The following is a 21,254-nucleotide window of genomic DNA, read 5'->3' as shown; positions in this document are numbered from 1 at the left end:
TCTGAATTAGGTAAAATAAAGACCAGTGCTACTTATTCCTTTTGCCTATCATCAGGAAACAGAGCTAACACTCCTCCAATGGCTTTTCTACAAAACAGCCTTATTGAAGAATCTTGACACAACTTTCAAGACATCACTAATTAGATTTCACTTGCCATCTGCTACACTATCCTTGTCAGAGACCAGTAAAATGTAAATTAAGAACAGATGACAGAATGAAAGGAGAAAATGACACCTTCCTGTTGATTGTGGCTACCCAATCTGGATCCTGGGGAAGCGATGCAATATTATCCAAAGGATTGCTTCTTGTCTTAGGCTAACAGAATTGGCACTGAATGAATAAATGTGTCCATTTTATTTCTTTAAGTTTTATTTGAGGTTTTCTTACCTTGGAAGAGCGGTGAGGAAGAAGGAGAGCAAATATTATCTTATATAGGAGAATTTTTCTTATAAAATATAATTTTGATAATTATTCTCTTTGATAAAGAGATGTAAAAGTTATATTAACTATGTTTAGCTTGAAGTGTATGTTTTAGTTTAAAATATACAGTAGATCAAAGATAACTTTTTTTTTCTGGTCCATGAGACCTAGCTATAAAGATATTTTGAATTTTCATATTGCTAAAATAACTCCCTGAATAAAAGGATGAAGTCAAGCTACTAATGAGAAACCTGTCTGATTTTATTCTGCATCTTAATGGAAATAAGCCAAAGTAAAGTAACTTCAAACTTTTTATGAAATATCTTTGAGGGAACTAATGGTGAGTTGTAGTCAAATTCTGTATATACATTTTAAGGCAGAGTCTGTACAGTTTGCTGATAAGTGGGATTAGGGGTATGAAATGAGGAGGCATCAAAGATGACTATAAGATATTTGGATTGAGAAGCCAAAGAAATGGGGGAGCCATTTACTGAGGATAGTGAGAAAGTAGTTGGTATTTCCTCCTGCTTTGTTTATAAAGTCTAATAAATAGTTCCTTTGCCTTTCTAAGTTCCTGGCATGGTATGTGTGTGTAATTTAGCTGAACAATATACAGTAGTCCCCTCATCTGTTTTTTCTTTTCCCCCCACGGTTTCAGTTACCTGAGGTTAACCACAGTCAGAAATTATTAAATGGAAAATTTCAGAAATAAAAAATTCATAAAATTTAAATTGTGTGCCATTCTGAGCAGTGTGAAGAAATCTCAAGCCGTCCCATGCCTACCCTCTTGGGACGTGAATGATCCCTTTGTCCAGCTGCTCCACAGTGAACACGCTACCTGCCCATTAGTCATTTAAGTAGCCATATCTGTTATCAGATCAACCATCACAATATCACAGTGCTACGTTCAAATAACACTTTTTTTACTTAAAAATTGCCCCAAAGCACAAGAGCAGTGATGCTAGAAAAAACATAGTATATATTGGGTTCAGTACTACCCATGGTTTCAGGCATCCATGGGGGTCTTGGAAAGTGTCCCCTGTGGATAAGGCAGAAGCTACTGTAAATGGCCTGCAGAGGAGCAGGATAAGAGTCAAGCCAGCACCAAACCTTTCTGCATGAAAATAGAGCATGTGAAGTGAAAATGAGGACAAATTACAATGAGGTATCACCTCACACCCATTAGAATGGGCATCATCAGAAAATCTACAAACAACAAATGCTGGAGAGGGTGTGGAGAAAAGGGAACCCTCTTGCACTGTTGGTGGGAATGTAAATTGATACAGCCACTATGGAGAACAGGACGGAGGTTCCTTAGAAAACTAAAAATAGAATTTCCATATGACCCAGCAATCCCACTACTGGGCATATACCCAGAGAAAACCATAATTCAAAAAGACACATGCGGGGCTTCCCTGGTGGCGCAGTGGTTGAGAGTCCACCTGCCGATGCATGGGACACGGGTTCGTGCCCCGGTCCGGGAAGATCCCACAGGCCGCGGAGCGGCTAGGCCCGTGAGCCATGGCCGCTGAGCCTGCGTGTCCAGAGCCTGTGCTCTGCAACGGGAGAGGCCACACCAGTGAGAGGCCCGTGTACCGCAAAAAAAAAAAAAAAAAAAAAAAAAGACACACGCATCCCAGTGTTCACTGCAGCACTGTTTACAATAGCCAGGTCATGGAAGCAACCTAAATGCCCATCGACAGACGAATGGATAAAGAAGATATGGTACATATATACAATGGAATATTACTCAGCCATAAAAGGGAACGAAATTGGGCCATTTGTAGAGATGTGGATGGGCCTAGAGACTGTCATACCGAGTGAAGCAAGTCAGAAAGAGAAAATCAAATATTGTATATTAACGCATATATGTGGAATCTAGAAAGACATTACAGACGAACTGGTTTGCAAGGCAGAAATAGAGACACAGATGTAGAGAACAAACGTATGGACACCAAGGGGGGATAGTGGGCTGGGGGGTGGTGGAGGTGGGATGAATTGGGAGATTGGGGTTGACATATACACACTAATACGTATAAAATAGATAACCAATAAGAACCTGCTGTATAAAAAAATAAAATAAAATAAAAATTAAAAAAAGAGAAAATGAGGGCAAACAATAAAGAAGAAGATATCAGAAGATTGTGCTTTAGGTAGATGAATTTCCAGACTTCCTCTGTGCCACCTATTATTCAATTTGGTGAAAAACCTTGGTTCAAATTCCAGCTTGAAATATGTGACTATGGATAGTTATGTAAACCTTCTGAACTGCAGTTTCTTCAGATATGAAATGGAGACTGTTCTGAGGATTAAGTGAAAAATATAGTTTTTTTCCCCTGTTTTTTTTTTTTTTCTTCTCATGCTTTACTGAAAATCTAAAAGAAAAAGTAAGGAGAACAGTCCTATATTTATAGTCTAATTTGTCTCTAAGCTTTTATATAACAAGTAGTTACTGAGACCCATTGAATGTAGGGCACAATGGTAAGGATTGAAGCAGATTTATTAAACACACAAAGTATAGTTCATCCCCCAGTGATTTATAATCTAAGTACAAGCACACATAGCTTAGTTAAATGAAAGTTCAGGACAGTATTTGAGGTTGATGCAAACATGAACGCTGTAAGTAATTGTTTTAAAAATTTTAAACTGAGCATTTACTAAGTATTTTGCTAAGTGCCTTCAGTATGTTATGTTGCTTAATTCTAAGAGACAAACAACAATCTGTGAGTTGGATACTACTACTTCCTTTAGGTAGAGATTGAGAGGCAGGAATACTTCTTATCTGATATTATGGAGTCTTAAATTTAGCAAGGTTAAATAATTTAGCTAAATTTACCCAGCAAGTTGCAGAACCAGACCTGACTCTTATTGACTATACACATAAACTTTTCACTATTTTGTTTTCCTACGGGAGTTTAGAGGTTGGAGAAATTGTTGCTATACATTGGAGCAGTCAAAAAAAGTCTCATGAAAGGGGCAGGGTTTGAAAAGTTTCCTGAAGGGTGGGTAGACTAAGAAAAAAAAGAAAAGCATCCGATTTCAGACAGGATTCCATCAGCAGTTGAGAGGATTTGATAGTTGGGAACGCACAAACTATTTTGGAAACAACAAGGACATCTGCCTTGATTATAGCACTGGCTTTGTGTTGCACAGTAATAAAATTACTGAGAATAAGGATGGAAGCAAATTTTTAAAAAAAAGTTTATCCTTAAATGATTTATAATCTAAGTATGTAGTTTAGTTAAGTAAAAGTTCAGGACAGTATTTGCTGATGATGCAAACAGGAATGCTCACCAAGAGTTGGATTGGTGAACCGAGACCAGTTTGTAGAAGATCTTGAATGCCAGAGTAGTTTATACATCCTCTTGTAGGTAATGGTAAGCCACTGGAAGAATTTGAATATCAGTTTGGAATTATGTCAAGTTGGGAGAGAAATGTTATGAGAAAAAGAAGATAAGAAAGCCATTGTGGAGGCAATTGCTCCTATCCATGTATTAGGTGATAAATCTTGGACAATTTTTCTCCTTAGGAATCTGTTTCAAAGAGTAAAACCATATAGCTCTCCTCTCTACCCTCCTCTCCTCTTGTGTATCTCTTTTTCTCTCTTTCCCTTTTCTTAGAAGTCTTTACTTAGAGTAATGGATTTTTAAAGGAGAGTTTCCTTGGCTAAATATCATGTGTCCTAATTTGTTTTAAACAAATGACAACTCTGATTCAACAAAATTAAGGAGCTTGTCTAAGATCATATGAAAGCAAGTATCAAAGCCAAGACTAAAACTCAGTTTTCTGACTTTCTCTTCAGCACTGTAAGTGGTATCATTCCTATCTTTTTACTTTCTCCTGCGAGGACTTCAAGAAGAAGAAACACCAGATTTCCTGGATGGTATCCTTCATTCCTTTATCTAGGATGGTACTGGCAGTCAGTATTGCTTTCAGGGGATGAGGTGAATGTTTCCTAACTACTGAAACTCCCAATCAGCAGAAATTATTTTTCTACATCTCTGTTTCTTTCCCCAAGAGACTCATCTGGATTTTATTATACACCAGAATTAAACACATTGACATCCTCTGGAGAAAGCAGAGAATCGCTTTTCTTGCTACCTCTAATAGTTAGCTGGAAAGGGAAGAGTTTTACTCTCTAGAGAAATCTTTTGGCTTACAGAACACCAAGGAATTGTAAATGTCCAGTATACCTTCTGGTCCATAAAGAAAAATTACCTTAATATGAAAGAAGCCTCAGAGGCATAGAAAAAGGGAACAAGTAAAGAGCTATGATTTTATTCCATTCAGGAAGAGAAACATGGGGTGTTATTTGGTGTTACAGTCCAATAAAGGTCCCTAATTTCTGGGCTTCTTTGGGAGATCGCAGCTGTAAACTTACCAACTCTCGCATTAAGGATAAGAGAATGAAACTCACATTGCAATTTTAGAAAAAGAATTTAAAAAATTTTTCTCAATGTTAATGGTTTTGAGCTTTACATGGAATTTTTTCATCAAATGTTTCTCTCTAAGAAGGAAAGTACAGAGATTTTTAGACTGTAGCAGTATGGAGACCCCTACCAAGACAGAGATGATCAGGAAAAATCAATATCCCATAATTAAATCTGTTGAATTAACAGTTTAAAAAAAAAGTTGCAGTTTTAATTTAGATATTGGCTGCCCAGAGAAGAAATATTTTTCAGCAGTAGAATGGAGAGTTCCTTGGATCATGATGAATTATTTGCCTACCATGTGCTGGTCACTGTGCTGAGTTGGTGCTGAAAAATTAACAAACAAAATGGGCATATGTCTGTCTTTAATTACCATGCGATGATAATCCCCAGAATGCAGATTCCTAGTAGGGCTTGTTCACTGCTCTATTCCTCAGGATAAGAATAGTATCTGACACACAGTAGATGTTGTAACAATAAATATATGGTGAATTAATTACTAATATATGTTTTTATACAATGCTTTTGTCTTCTGAATATAATTTTATACCTTACACCAACTGGTCAAGTATGCAGGGGAGTATTAATTTTACATATGAGAAAACTGGAGACTAAATTGTCAAAAGACTTCTAAGGCTAGGTCGAGTAATGGCACTGGACTCACAGGCCATCAATTATGAACATATTAAACGTTGTAATCCTTTCTTCAAAGTTTGACTCTAAAGTTCAATGTGCAAATCAGATGGAAGCTGAGACACACTGGTTCATGTAGGTATGGGAGGCAAAGGTCATCCATTTCTGTAGGTTTCTTCCCCATCTTTCATCCCTTGAGGACATTGGGTTGATATGTCTGTATGGTGGTTAAGACTTTTAGGCATCTTGTAAGTAACCTGCTTCTGTATTATGCAGTCTGCTCTGGATTCAGAAGCTAATCTACTCGTGCTAATTTAGACAAATTACTTAACCTCTCTAAACTTCTATTTCCTCATCTGCAAAGTGGCAGTTATAATAACAAATGCCTGTAGGGTTATTGTGAAGATTAGTGGAGATAATGCATAGAAGCAGTTACCAAAAGACTGGCACTCAATGAATGTTAGTTATGATGGTGATGAGGAGAAAAAACAGCTTTTATAATCATCTGGCCTGGTGTAAAAAGATGAGGTGGACCTTATTTGTTTTTCATGTAGTGATGGGATCTTTCAATATTAAATGAAATATAAGTATTCATTTTATTTAACATCACAGACATGACAACTAAGATAAAAATAAACACTGGGAACAATGTGTTTTTGCTTTTGTGGTGTCAGAAAGCATTTGAAGGTCTTAAAACTGTTTTGCTTTGCAATTGATTTTGCTTTAATAAACATTTATTTAAGCATACTTTATTTAGGACATTAGAAATTCAATTTAAATTACATTTTATTCACATTAATATACATTCATTAAATAATTTCTGTAGGCCAGGTGCTCTTCCGGGTTCTAGAGACTCAGAGATGTGATAAGACCCAATCTTATCTTCAAAGGGATGAACTTCTGGTGGAGTGAACTATTATAATCATGTAAAACAAATTCTGTGGCATTGGTATCCACAGGTTACTTTACAAAAATTGAAAATGTCCATATCTCTCTGGTCGTTTTGGTTATCGGAGTTTGTTGTCTAATATATTTCTCAGGACAGGATCATGGGAATCATATTCCCTGGGTTCTTGAATATTAATAACAATGTGTCTGTCCCTCTTTGTATTTGAAGATCAGTTTTGTTGGATACAAACATCTCTGTCTCATATTTTCTTTCCTTAAATGTCTTATTTAATTCTTTGAATATCACTATTCAATTTTCTTCTGATGCATTGCTGTCAAAAAGGGATAACCTAATTTTCCCTTTTTAAGTCCCCTGCTTTTATTGCCTAGCTCCCCAATGAGTTTTTTTTTTTCTTTAATATCCAGTAATATTACTAGGTTATGTCTTGATGTTGATTCTGGATCAAGATTATGTATCTCAGACACATAATAAATTATTTCAATATGTAGTTTTACTTTTTGATTATTTTATGTGAGTTTTCTCAGTATAGGTTTTTTAGTATTTTTAGTATAGTATTTGTTCTGATCCTTAGCTTTGTTTTCTTTCTTACCTGCTCGTATTACATTGGTCACTGTTTGCCTATCTTCAGTGTGTCATTATGTGTCATTTTCTCTTAAATCCTTTTCATCTCTGTTTCCTTAGGATTAAAACTTTTTCTTTTCACATTTTTCTCATAAGGCATGATTTGTATTGATTCACTCATATTCTTTCTAGTCTAGGTTTCATTTACAAAATTATATTTTCTTTTTCTAACTGTTTATTGAGTTACCTCATTTCTGAGTTTTTAAAATTGTTACATGTATTTTTTTTCATGAAGTATAGAACTTCTTCCCTTTTAAAATTTTAACTTTTAAAAATCTTTTAAGTGTTTATTTTGAAATAATGGGCATCTGTCTGAATAGTTCTAATAATTGTACCAAAAAACCCTGTATAGTTTTTACCCATCTTCCCCAGATGCTAACGTCTCTCATATCCACAGTATAATGATGAAAATAACATCAAGACACTAGTATTAACTACTCTACAGACATTATTCATATTTCGCCAATTGTGCCAATAAAGTCCCTTTCCCCAATCATAACAATGCATTTAGTATTCATGTCTTCTTAATCTACTCCAATCTAGAAGAGCTTCTCATCCTTTTTTTTTTTTCTTGATCTGGACATGTTTTATGAGTTCTGGTCTGTTATTTGGAGAATACACCTTAATTTGTGTTTGTCTGATGAGTAAATTCATATCCTGTATTTTTGGTGAAAGCATCACATAGGTGATGCTCTGCCCTTCTCAGTGCACCGTATCATTGGATATTTGACGTTGCTATGTATTTCTAATGGTGATGTTATCTTTGATCAGTTGATTACAGCAGTATCTGCTGTGTTTCTTCACCATAAATTTGGTATTTTTTTCCCTTTGAAATTAAGAAGTATCTTATGGGGAGATATTCCAAGTCTATGTAAATATTCTGTTACTTATAATACTTTCACCCACTAATTTTAGCATCCATTGATGATTCTTGCTTGCAACAATTGCTATTATGATATTTACCAAATAATAACTTTATTTTCCTTCACTCCTTCTGTATTTACTAATTGGAATTCTACTCAAATGAAGAGCTATTCCTTTATTTATTTATATCAGTACAAACTTATAAATATTTACTTTATTAATGGATAATAATATATTATTATTACTTTTATTATTATTGATTTTATTGTTCAAATCTTACCACATTTGGTCATTGGGATTCCCTTAAAATTGATTCCTCTGTCATTTCAACATGTTCCCATTATTTTTGAGTACTTTTAAAATTTCAGGCATCATAATACATTCTAGACTTATATTCTTTTTGGTACGCGGGCCTCTCACTGTTGTGGCCTCTCCCGTTGCGGAGCACAGGCTCCGGACGCGCAGGCTCAGTGGCCATGGCTCACGGGCCCAGCCGCTCCGCGGCATGTGGGATCTTCCCAGACCGGGGCACGAACCCGTGTCCTCTGCATCGGCAGGCAGACTCTCAACTACTGCGCCACCAGGGAAGCCCTAGACTTATATTCTTCTTTCCTCACCCAGGCATTACTTCAAGAAGCCCTGATTTCTTTGATTAAATAATGATACTTAGAAAATGTGATCTGAGCATTTTATATGTTCATTGCTACTAGGAGGTTATTGTTTCTAGGTTCTTCTAGTAGACGGAGCTAGGAAATAAATGCATGAACACACACACACACACACACACACACACACAATACACATACTTTTGTATCTATTTCTTTATCTACCTGTCTCTCTATGTGAAACCATGAGTTCATGCTGATACTTCTGATTCCAGTACAACACCACAGGGTTAATTCTTTATTTATAACTCCTTTTTGTGACTATGAGAAAACTGATTGTTATTACTCATAATTAACTTACTTGTTTACTCAGTTCTAGAATACATCCAAAGCAGTCTTAGAATTGGTAGCTCAGAATTGAATACTGCTGTGAAAAACACACTTGTGTACTATTGTTTTTGTCTTTAGCTTTAGAGTATATAGCAACAATATTTTTTTCTAAAGTTACTTGAGTCAGTTATTTCCTTCCTACTTCCATAAGTGTTATTTATTTGCCATAGAGTTTATTTGTAACTAATCCATTTGGAGTTCTATTCCTGGTTTTCTCATTATATTTATTTATTCATATAAGTATATGATACATTAACATGATTCTGAAAGTTGGAACAATACAGAAATGTATGATCAGAGAGGTGTCACTTGCCCTTTATTCCTCCTACACCATTCCCATTCATCCATACTTTATATCCTATTTCCATCTGCCTTCTGTAAGTAATCAATCTTATTAGTTTCTGATTTATCTTGTATTTTTTGCACAAACGAATAGATGTATGTGTATTGTCTTATGTCTCCTTCATTCTTAACTATGCTTTTATATTTTACATAACTTTTTATCATTTAACTTTATACCATGAAAATCACCATTCCATATTAGTTCATAGATACCTTCCTCTTCATTTAATAGCTGCACAATACTTCATTTTTTAAATGCACCAAATTATTCAACCACTCTCTTATATGAGCATTTTCTTCTGTATTGTAATATTATATCCTGTTACCTTACTGAATTATTTGAGTTAATCATTGGTTTTCTAGGTCATAATATAAAAAATATGTTATTATATTCATATATATATGTAGAAGCAGAATTGATGCATACTTTTTTTTTTTTTTTTTTTTTTTTGCGGTACGCGGGCCTCTCACTGCTGTGGCCTCTCCCGTTGCGGAGCACAGGCTCAGCAGCCATGGCTCACGGGCCCAGCTGCTCCGCGGCATGTGGGATCTTCCCGGCCCGGGGCACGAACCCGTGTCCCTTGCATCGGCAGGGGGACTCTCAACCACTGCGCCACCAGGGAAGCCCAATGCATACTTTTTAAACACATACGTATGACACAGAAAGTATCCACCAATTCCTATTTTCTGATTGTCTTTCTCAGGAATGAGTGTTGGATTTTTTCAAAAGATTATTTTTTAATTTTTTAACATTGTGGAGATAATCATTAGTTCTTGGTTTTTGGAAATGCTTTTTATAATTTCCCATTCTGACAACTTTTTGTGAAGATTATTAATGTATTTAAAATTTCATAAATTAAATAAATTATTCTTACTCATATCTGGTAAATAATATTATGTGGTCCAAAATGTCAGCCAGTTGCAATAGGTGACCTCAAGTGATTACTGACACCCTGGCTGGTCTCAGAATTGTTGGCACAGACAAAGGTCTCAAGACATAGCTTTAGAAACTTTAACCTTAGAGTATTAACTGTTTCAGTGGGAGTGATACCTATTTTTATTGAGTCAGTTGTATATGGGATCAAGTGCTATGTAGAAATGTGAATTAACTGGTTACATATTCCTGATTTATACAAGTGATAGTGTAGGGCTCACCTATATTTGCCCACCCCTTAATCCGGTCTGACCTGATTTCAGCTTGTCCTCACCTTGTTATCTTTTGAATTGTTCCATTGGATGTTTGAATGGTATTATGAAACCAGACTTGTCAAAATAACTTGGAGAAAACACATTTTCATCTTAACGCTATATTGGTTTTCAAATCAAAACATGGAAAAGACTAATAGTGGGGAAAATGAGGTGGGAAGGTAGGGGGGATGTCTCTTCAAACATTTGGAGCTAGCGCTGCTGTAGGTCAGATGCTAGTGATTCTAAATAGCATATGTTCTAGGTTCTTGGAAGTGTGGTGGCAATAAAGTCCTTTATAAAGTACATGTTCCTATGTAAGTGTTAATTTTCTTTCTTTCCTTAAAGTATAGTATAAGGCACTTTCTTTTTGTTTATTGCTGTTGGCTTTTTAAAATAAATTTATATTGGAGTATAGGTGATTTACAATGTTGAGTTACTTTCAGGTGTACAGCAAAGTGATTCAGTTATACATATATATGTATCTATTCTTTTTCAGATTCTTCGAGTAGAGTTCCCTGTGCTATACAGTAGGTCCTTGTTGATTATCTATTTTATATATAGTAGTGTGTGTATGTTAATCCCAAACTCCTAATTTATCCCTTTCCCCAACCTTTCCCCTTTGGTAACCATAACTTTGTTTTCTAAGTCCATGAACCTGTTTCTATTTCATAAATAAGTTCATTTGTATCATTTTTTAGATTCCACATATAAGTGATATCATATGATATTTGCCTTTCTCCGTCTGACTTACTTCACTTAGTATCATAATTATCTAGGTCTGTCCATGTTGCTGCAAATGGCATTATTTCATTCTTTTTTATGGCTGAGTTATATTCCATTGTACATATGTACCACATCTTCTTTATCTATTCACCTGCTGATGGACATTTAGGTTGTTTCCATGTCTTGGCTGTTGTAAGTAGTGCTGCTATGAACATAGCGGTGCATGTATCTTTTCTAATTATGGTTTTCTCCAGATATGTGCCCAGGAGTGGGATTGCTGGATCATTAGGTAACTCTATTTTTAGTTTCTTACGGAACCTCTACTGGTGTCCGTAGTGTCTGTACCAATTTACATTCCCACCAACAGCGTAGGAGGGGTCACTAAATGTGCGTACAGATTCCCTCGAGCTCTTGTTAAAATGCAGATTCTGGGCTGGGACCCAGGTTTCTACTTATCTAACAAGCCCCTGAATGAGGCTAATGCTGTGGGTTTGTGACCATACTTTGAGGAACAAGGGCATGAAAATGACTAGTTTAGGTTTGAACTAACCTAGGTTCAAATGTCAGCTCTGGATAATTTATTTAACAAAGTTGACATTTGAACCCTGGTCAGTTCTCCGGGCCCATCTTTTAAAGACCTCAGCTTTCCTCTACCTGAGCTCTGGGGTGACCAGTCCTCTGGTGTCACATTGCTGGGTTCTTGGAGGGGTTGAGGGACCCCTGGGTTTGATCTCTTCTATTCCCCTTCTCCCTAGATTATTGCCTCTCTGAGCATTTTGCATGACAAAAATATTTTGAACTTAATAATATGTCTCTGGTAACCCTGATCGTTTGAGTTGTATTAACAACTGTGGCCTTAAGATGAAACTGCCTTTTGTTTCTCCCTCTTTCCTCCCTTTCCTGATCCAAGTGATCTTTATTTGGAAAGCTTTGGGTGCAGTGTCTGGCCCATAGTGGCCCGTGCTGTTCTGTCGTGTTCTTCCATGCATCTCTTTACCTTGATAGTCTCCTCCTGCATCCATGCCACCTCCTGTTAATAGGATGTGCAGTGCGTGGTGACGCACTTACTAAGTCTCAAGCACGCTACCTCTCTTTAGACTTCAGAACTTGCTGTGCCTCAGGCACTTGTATCAGCAAGCCTGGCATCACTCATTCAGTCTGATGGGCCCCATCTCTCCTTTTATCAGGCACGGATGGATGGGAGATTTTTGAATCATTTTATTGTCTGACTGCAGCTTTATAGATGATCTTTCAGGAAACAACTCACTTTTCCTCTTTCTTCCTCTGACTTATGGTTCTTTCTTTGTTTCAGGGGTCCTGGTAGGTCAGGGTGTGCTTGTCAAGGCCTTTGGTTATATGGTTTATTTCCCATTCTCTGGTCAGGATAAGCCCTGTTCTTAGCAGATACATAAAATCCACACTTAGTCTTAAGAGACTGGTTTACAGTGACATCATTTCCCTTTAGACTGTCTGACCTTTAAGGGTATCCTTAGGTTACCATGAAGTTGGTGGCTTTTATTCAGTGACCTCTTAGGACTGGCCCTTCTGATTCATTTTTTATAATTTTGACTGAGATTTTTTTATATTTCAGGAAATGAAAAACCTTTTTTTTTTTTTAAGGGAAGGAATTTGTCCTACCAAAACCTGCAGGTTTAATGGTTAGAGAGACATCCTAGACACGGGCTGCAAATACCTAGAAAAAGCAGGCTCATAATATGTACATAAAACACTCAGAGGTAAAAATAGGGAGTGAAGGTGCCTGAGGTGGGGAGAGTGTACCCCAACTAAAACATTCAAAGTCAATTAAAACAATCAAACCCAACTGTGGTCAGGGATCCTACCTTTGAAACCCCTCCGTTCACCAGGAATTGAGGGGTTTCTTGGGAAATATAGGAATTTCAGGGCTGTAACTGCAACATTCCAGGACAAACTGGATGGTTGGTCACCTTAGACCTGGCATGCTTTGTGCATCTAAGCTTTATCTTAAACTAGACTGTAGTTAAACCAAAGCTTTTCTTCTAAGAAATGAGGACTATTTGGATCAAATGACTTACCCCTGTGAAAACCAAAAGGAAGTGCTTTTTTCCCCTGCTCTGTAAGTTTGCAATTTTCAGTGGGGAAAAAAATAGCAATGCTCACCATTTTATTCTCCTTGTAAGCAAAGCAGGACTTCAAACTCTATTTGAGGGATGACCCCTTTTCAGAAATTAGAGGCACTGAATTTATTGCCAACCAGTCATAGCTGTCCATCTGCTAATTCTCTCCACATAGAGGGAGCAGCTGTCATTTCAGAAATGCTACAGTAGATAATAAGATGGGGTGCATTTCCTCTTCAAATGCTTAAAACAAATCCCCAGGAAGAGTGGCAGCAGTTCCCCTGACTGCATGCATCTCTGATATTATTAACACAAAATGCCAAATTGATTTGGAGATTGGAAGAAAATGTATTTGCTTTAAAAGGAAAAGCACTCAAGTTAGGTGTAGTACATATTGTAATAATCTACAATTGCCGAGATCTAGGAACTGCAGAAGCCATAGGCACACACAGAGATACTCTCAAAATCATAGCCACGCACAGAGCGCTGAATACAAATACACATATATGGGTTTCCCAAGTTCATACAATCTACATATACCAAAGGAATGCATTGTTGTCTCCACCACTGTGAAACAAACAAAATTTATCCCCAACTAAGAGCTTGCCTAAGTCTCACATTGGCCCAATTTCTCTCCAAATCCATGTACCTAGTCAATCTTAGATGCCATCCTCCTCTTGGTACTATTTAATGGCCTGCTTGGTATATTAAATAGTCCATTCAGCAATTTATATTGTTATATCCTTGCATTTTTTCCTTAGATAACTTCTTTTCTCTTCAGTCTCATTGCTTCCACCATTAAAAGTGCTCAAGTCGACTTGAACTTAAAACTAACCACAACCTCTGGTTTGGGGTTCCTAGCCAAGATTCTACTCCCCTCCAATCGACCTGCATATAGCTCTCTGATTATTATTCATAAGGAAAAATATTAGGATGAGATAAGGAACTAATGAACATAGTCCAAGTGGTGCTATGTGTCCCTGAGTATTGTAGATGTGGATGAGGATGTAGATACAGCTATAGATGGAGACGTGCATGTGTATATAGGTGTGGACATGACATGGACATAGACAAGGGTGATGATAGAGTTATGTAGGTATTTCTCCATGGAGATATCTAAAATAGAGATCATTTAATTTAACCCTCAAAATAGTCCTGGGAGATAGGTTATACTTATATTCTTCTGCATATGACAATATTGACTCTCAAAGGGGCCCCCAACCCCATATCTGGTGGCAGAGCTGGGAGTTGAGACTTGATCCCCTTAACCAACACTCAGGCTCATTCTGATTGCAACACAAAACTTTTTCTTTCCTATTTTTTGAAGAACTGTAATCTAGAACAGTATATCTGCTGTTTGGTAACTTCTGAGTCTTTTCCATGTGGACATTGCTCTTGGACTTGGTCTTTGTGGAACATACGGAAAGAAGAGGTAGAGAGAGTTGCATGGAATTGCTGGCTATTGCACACATATAATGCTTGCATTTTCATTTCTACAAACAGAAATGCTTTTAAGGGGCCTTCACTGATTTCATTACTTTTGATGTTACAAAGAAAAAAGAAATCTCCAGTGTTGATGAGAATCCAGGTCAAGGCAAAGAGAATCACAGAGCAGTTAAAGAAAATCCTGAGGCTCTGGGATTTTGTGCCTGCAAGTACCTTGATTTGAGAAAAGAAATTCATTTAAACTCAGCAAATAAGCTCAGGAGAAAGTCTGGGACACTGGCTTCTTTCCATTGTTATTTGCTTCTTTCCAAAAATCTGCTTTGTATTTTACCTTCATCCTTGGTCGTCAGGCAGAAACCGTATTTCTAGATGTCATTGCTATTAAAAAGAGGAAGTGGGGGGTGGAAAGCAAGAAAAGAACAAAAAAGTCAGAGAGGTAGATGCAAAAACCCTCCCATTTCTCAAGTCAAAATATGTTAATGGTGAAATCGGGATAAATGATTAATCTAATGATTTTCAGTTTCCAGTGAGCTGTAAGAGGGGCTAGCAAGCAGCAGGAAACTAATATTTAAAGATAATTTCAGAAACATGAGATGAAAAAGTGGTGAAAGGAGGAGGCTGAACCTCCAAGGTTTATTGAAAATAGCGTTTTTTCTTTAAACAGAAAACGTATGTGATTCTACATTTAAATCTAGTACATTTTTTTTCACTCCAAATTATTTACTGAATACTAACTCTGACACAGTTACTATATTAAGGTTTTGATGGTAACAAAGAAACTGTTTCTGCCTCCGGGAAGCTTACAGTCTAACTGCAAATGTAAGAGAAATAAAAAGAAATTTTTAAAAAAATCTAAAAAGGTTGAAGAGTTGAAGAACTCTGATGAAGGTTGTCCCAGGATGCTATTGCAACAGATAGGAGCAGAATGTAATGGCCTGGTGATCAGGGAAAGTTTCCCTGCAGGGCTGATTGTTGAATAGGTGGGAAGGGATAGAGCTTTGGATAGTCCTGGAAATAAGACCAGTAGGCACAATTGCTCAGAGAACTGTGTGCAGTTTGATCAAGCTGAAGTATGGACAGACAAGAGCGGCAGGAGGTGGCGATAGGGATTAGGGTAGGGGGTTGGGAGGACTAGGCGATGGAAGTACTGTACTGCTTCCTCCTTATCTGTGGTACCTTGATCCTTAGCCCTATTGAATAAACAATGTCTCAGCAGGACTTCTGGTTGCCTCCCTGGAGAATGGGCTGTGCTTGGTAATTTCTGGTCGTCCTTGGCTTTTAGGATGACCTTACCTGTCACTCAGCAACTCAGCTTCCTTCCCTCTGAATTGCAGTCACCGTTCTCACTCACCATCTGTGTCACCTTTGTAAAGCGACTTGATTCTTTCAAACATGAACATCCCCTTTTCCCAGATGAGGAGATGTATGATTTTAAGCTCATTTCTAGAGCTAATATTCCATGATGATGTCTCTGAAAATGATAGTCTGGCTCTCTGAGTAAATGTCAAGCTTTCTGTGTCATCTATATGGACAGGGCGGGCAGAAGCAATGTGATAGGAGGAAGAGCCTTATGCTTTTTTTCAGAGGGAAACAGACCTGGATGAACAGCCTAACTCTAAATTATGTGACCTTGGGCCATTTATTTAACCATTTCTAAGTGTCAGTCTCTTCATTGGGATGCAGTAATATCCAGAGTTATTGGGCCAGCTAGAAATATCATATGTAATATGCCCAGCATGATAGATTGAGCTCAACTTAATTATTTGTAGAACTGAAGGTCCCAGAGCCTAGAGAAATTTATTGAATTTGTTCTCCGTGGATGTGTTGTGTAGCGGGGAACATTTCTCAAACTTTGCCTTCAAACTCTGGTAACCCCAAATCAAGTTAAATATGGTTTCTAAGTTCTTTTAGGGGCTGTGAATAATCACGACACATTGGGAGATTAGAGGCCAGATATGCATCTTTCTGGACAACTTCAATTGATGTCAATTGAGAAGAAAACGGAAGGAAGTTAGATTCATTAGTTTAATTGTTTGTCTTGTCGAGCTTTATTTTCTCAAGTTATTTTCTTCTAAACGTGTATTTATTTGCTTGTTGTTTGTTCCTGCAGTCACAGATGCTCACTGAGAGGAGGGGATTTGAACAGACAGTGGCTCTCTCCTAGTGCTCATCTCCAGCCCACAATTTACCACGCCAAAGGGCTCCTCCACTACCTGGGCAGCATCGGCCGACGTCCCATGGTGAGTTACTTCCTTCACTTCCTTCTGCTTCTACACTCTTGCTTGGTTCCTTCCACCTTCCAGGAGGCAGAAGACATTCTGTCCAGGCAGGAAGACCAGACACAAGCCAAAGACCTGTGTGTGACAAGCTGTAAAGTGTGTGTGTGTGTGTGTGTGTGTGTGTGTGTGTGTGTGTGTGTGTATTCAGTTCCTAAGGCTGCCATAACGAAGTACCACAAACTGGGTGGCTTAAAACAACAAAAACATATTCTCTCACGTTTCTGGAGGCTAGAAGTCTGGAGATTAAAGTGTCAGCAGGCCCTGATCTCTCTGAAGGCTATGGGAAATAACCCTTCATTGCCTCTTCCTAGCTTCTGGTGATTGCCAGCAATCCTTAGCATCCCTTGGCTTGCGGGGGTGGGGCACAATTCCAATCTCTGCCTCTGTCTTCACATGGCCATCTTTGCCCTCTGTGTGTCTGTGCAGAAATTTCCCTTTTCTTATCAGGATAGCAGACACTGGACTAGGGCCCACCCTAATTCAGTATGGTCTCCTCTTAACTTGATTACATCTGTAAAGAATCTTTTTCCAAATAAGGTCACATTCCTAAGGACTGGGAATTAGAGCTTCAACATATCTTTTTGGGAAACAATTTAACCAACAATAGGAGCAAAGCAGTAGTTCAATACTCATTGGTGAAAACTGGGCAAAAAATTGCATTTCATCCCATTTCCTGGGTCTTTTTTTTTTTTTCAGTTATTGTTCAAGAAAGGAAATGGTATTTTTTCCAAATGGTACTTTTTCCAAATATTATTTGAAAAAAACCCTCTAGATGTTCAGATTGACATTCAACTAGTACTTATTAAATTCCAACGATGATTCTGGCACTATGCTAGGCACTTTCATGTGTAGGCTTTTCTCCCAAGCCTATAGTAACTTAGCAATTGATGAAAAACAGACTATATGGATCCAGAGGCTTAGGCTCAAGATAAGATAGGAGGCAGTACTAGCTAAGTAACTGTATGAAACTGATCATTTATTTTATTTTTATTTTTTTAACATCTTTATTGGAGTATAATTGCTTTACTGATCATTTATTGACTACAAACTGTGAACATATCTGTCTGCAAAAGTGCAGAGGAGCATATGTCCAAATTTAGAGTGCTTACCTAACCTAAGGAACTTAAACTAATGTGGAAAAGCTCACGGAGGAACCAACTCAGACAGTTCCCTCTACCATTAGCCAAATTTTGACCATGTACTATGTCATCAAAACAGTGTCACATTCAATGACTATCTGGTGAAACAATGGGTGAATATCTAATATAGAAGCTTATTTAACTCTCAAAAAGATTAAGAGGTCAAGTGATTCCCTTGGCATCACCAGGAAGCGTGCGGCAGAGTTGAGATTCAGTTCTGATCTGGTTTTCCACCCAGAACCCCATCTTTCTTCAACACTTACTCTTTTTTTTTTTTTTTTTTTGCGGTACGCGGGCCTCTCACCGCCGTGGCCTCTCCCGTTGCGGAGCACAGGCTCCGGATACGCAGGCTCAGCGACCATGGCTCACGGGCCCAGCCGCTCCGCACCATGTGGGATCCTCCCAGACCGGGGCACGAACCCGCGTCCCCTGCATTGGCAGGTGGACTCTCAACCACTGCGCTACCAGGGAAGCCCAACACTTACTCTTTGAGAGGATGTGTTGGCGTGTCCCCAAGACTACCTTCAGGTTCGGTGATTCCCTGGAAAGACTCACAGAACCCAGAATAGTTTTTCTGCTCATAATTACAGTTTATTACAGTGAAAGGATACAGATTATAATCAGCAAAGGTAAAAAGCACTGAGGACGGAGTCAAGGAGAGACAGGTGTAAGTCCAGGTGTCTGCTCCCAGGGGAGTTGTATGGACCGTGCTTAATTCTCCAGCAATGATGTGTAATAACAGGTAGAGTGTTGCTAACCGGGGAAGCTCCCCTGAGCCTCAGTGTCCAGGACTTTTTATCAGGGGTTATTTTGTAGCCATGGTGTCCCACATGGCTGATCTTAGTTACTCAGTCTCCAGACCCTTCAGAGGTCAAACTGACACTTTGCGGCACAAGAACCCCACCATATATCACATTGTCAGCATCAACCTTCTCACATTGCCTGAGACCCAGGTAAAGAAAGACACTTTGATCTAGCAGAATATTCCAAAGATGTCAAGGTGTTCTCCCAGGAGTCAGTCAAGGGCCAGACCTTTCTCTGGAGTGTACAGGGTTTAAACACTTCAGACTTGCTGAGTCAACACTTTATTGCAAAGAGGACAAAGCACATCCTTTTCCCTTAAGAATGCTTTTTCTACACTGGTCAAAATGTGCAATATTTTCATGCTAGCTCCCACCCCACCCCACCCCCCCTTCCAAGGAGATGCTGTAATCTATGCTGTCTACCCTGTAGAAGCAAGTTCATGGCCTACATAGCAGAGCACCAATATCACAGTCAAGATCTTGAAAAGTATGTCTCCCTGAATAGAAGGCCTAAGAGTATGTCTCTCTGAATAGAAGTATGCCTCTCTGAATAGAAGGCTAAGCCTCTGGGAGGAGAGAGAAAGACTTACAGAGAAAAAGGTTCCAACCTGATACACAGTTCAGCATACACACATTCAACCCGCAACAAACAGGATTCCTCTCTGTTCTGACAGTCTCTAATTGAAGAGCAGAACATTTATTTTAAAGCGTGACAGGTGAAAGCCTTGTTTAAAAATATAAATAAACATTAATTAACTGTAAACACGACAGCCACAGACTTGTTTCCTGCTGGGACCATCTGAGAGGTGGGTGAGAAACAGCTGAGCCCTAGATGCAATTCACAGTGTCACAAAGCTCTCCTACAGGCTCAACATCACCTTTCAGCTACCTATGCAACTGTATTTAACTGGCCTCCTGCTGACAGCAGAAGCACTGTCACTCATTCAGTACCCAGGCCTGTCCTGTGCCGGGAAGATTTCCACTGAGTCAAGATTACCTCTTGGGCTAGTTGTAGGTTAACTGTGACTCCACTCAAACTCTGACTCTTATGAAGATATTTCTTAAAACATTAGGAAGCCAGTTTCTGGTGGCTAGAAGATTTCACCTGTTCTAGATGATACTGAGACATTTGCCTATTGGCAGGTAGAATAATATAAACTCCCAGAACCAATGAGAATGCAAGACAGTGAGAGAAAGCAATGCCATGATACTTCTGGGGGTTGCTAAAGACCAGATAATTCATTCAGTTTATAAGCAATATGGCATTATTCACAAATTGTTTCATCCATCCACCCATTCATTCATCCATCCTTCCATCCATCCATCTGTCCATCCATCCATCTATCCATCTATCCACCCATCCATCTGGGCAGTCATCCACTTGTCTACTCATTTACACCCTGTGTGTAATCACTGTGCTAGATGCCAGAAGGTACGTTTTCTCTGAGGAGTCCGTAGTTTCCTTGGTAGAAAGTAGAGTCAGGTCTGCAAAGAAACCAATGTAGTAAAAGATGGTAAAAACTGAAACCAAGGCTCGTGGGAGTTGTAAGAACACAAACGAGAGGTTGAGCCACTTTCCCTCAAGGTTATGGAAAAGCTAGAGACTGGAGATGCCATTTGAGCTAGACTTGAAAGATGAGTAAGAGTTTTTCTTGTACTAGTAGTAAAGTAGAGACGTAGTCTTTTTTTATTGTAGTAAAGTAGAGAAATATTCTTTCTTCAGAGGTCTACAGGCCTGATTATGGACTTTTAGATCTTCTGCCTTGTGAAATTGATTAACTAATGGCATAGTTCTCACATCACACTGATCTTATGGTCTCTTTCCCATCTTCTTGAACTTCCATTTTCTGTCTCTCTTGTTTGTTAGAAGATCAGGAAATCTGCTCCAGATGTTGGAGCCAAAAGCCCAGAAACTTACAAAATATTGGCATATTCATACATTGGAATACTATTCAGCAATAAAAAATTAAAGACAGATCTTCCCTGGTGGCGCAGTGGTTGAGAGTCCACCTGCCGATGCAGGGGACACGGGTTCATGCCCCGGTCCGGGAGGATCCCACATGCCGCGGAGCAGCTGGGCCCATCAGCCATGGCCGCTGAGCCTGCGCGTCCAGAGCCTGTGCTCCGCAACGGGAGAGGCCACAACAGTGAGAGGCCCGCCTACCACAAAAAAAAAAAAAAAAAAAGATAAAAAAATAAAGACAATAACAATAAACTACAGATATACTCAGCAACATGGACCAATTTCAGGAACATGTTTAGTGGAATAAGCTAGACACTGAGAAGCACATATTCTGTGTTTCTATTTATGCAAAGTTTAAGTAAACCAGAACAGTGGTTGCCTCTAGAAGGGGATTAAATAAA

The 21,254-nt window shown here is 38.5% G+C and overlaps 1 protein-coding gene across 1 annotated transcript in view; it reads left to right on the top strand.

Annotated features, from left to right (window-relative positions):
- The window catches only part of AGBL1 (AGBL carboxypeptidase 1), a gene marked incomplete at both ends in the record, with an annotated part of 599,032 nt that overhangs the window by 448,319 nt on the left and 129,459 nt on the right, over positions 1-21,254 (top strand). The window contains one exon of the mRNA XM_079699372.1: positions 16,780-16,909. Coding sequence (XP_079555498.1) covers positions 16,780-16,909 — 130 coding nt within the window. The remainder of the gene's footprint in view (positions 1-16,779; positions 16,910-21,254) is intronic.

Source organism: Hyperoodon ampullatus (genome assembly GCF_949752795.1).
Source record: "Hyperoodon ampullatus genome assembly, chromosome: 3".
In the NCBI taxonomy this organism is placed as follows: domain Eukaryota; kingdom Metazoa; phylum Chordata; class Mammalia; order Artiodactyla; family Ziphiidae; genus Hyperoodon; species Hyperoodon ampullatus.
This window is presented reverse-complemented; position numbering and strand designations above follow the sequence as displayed.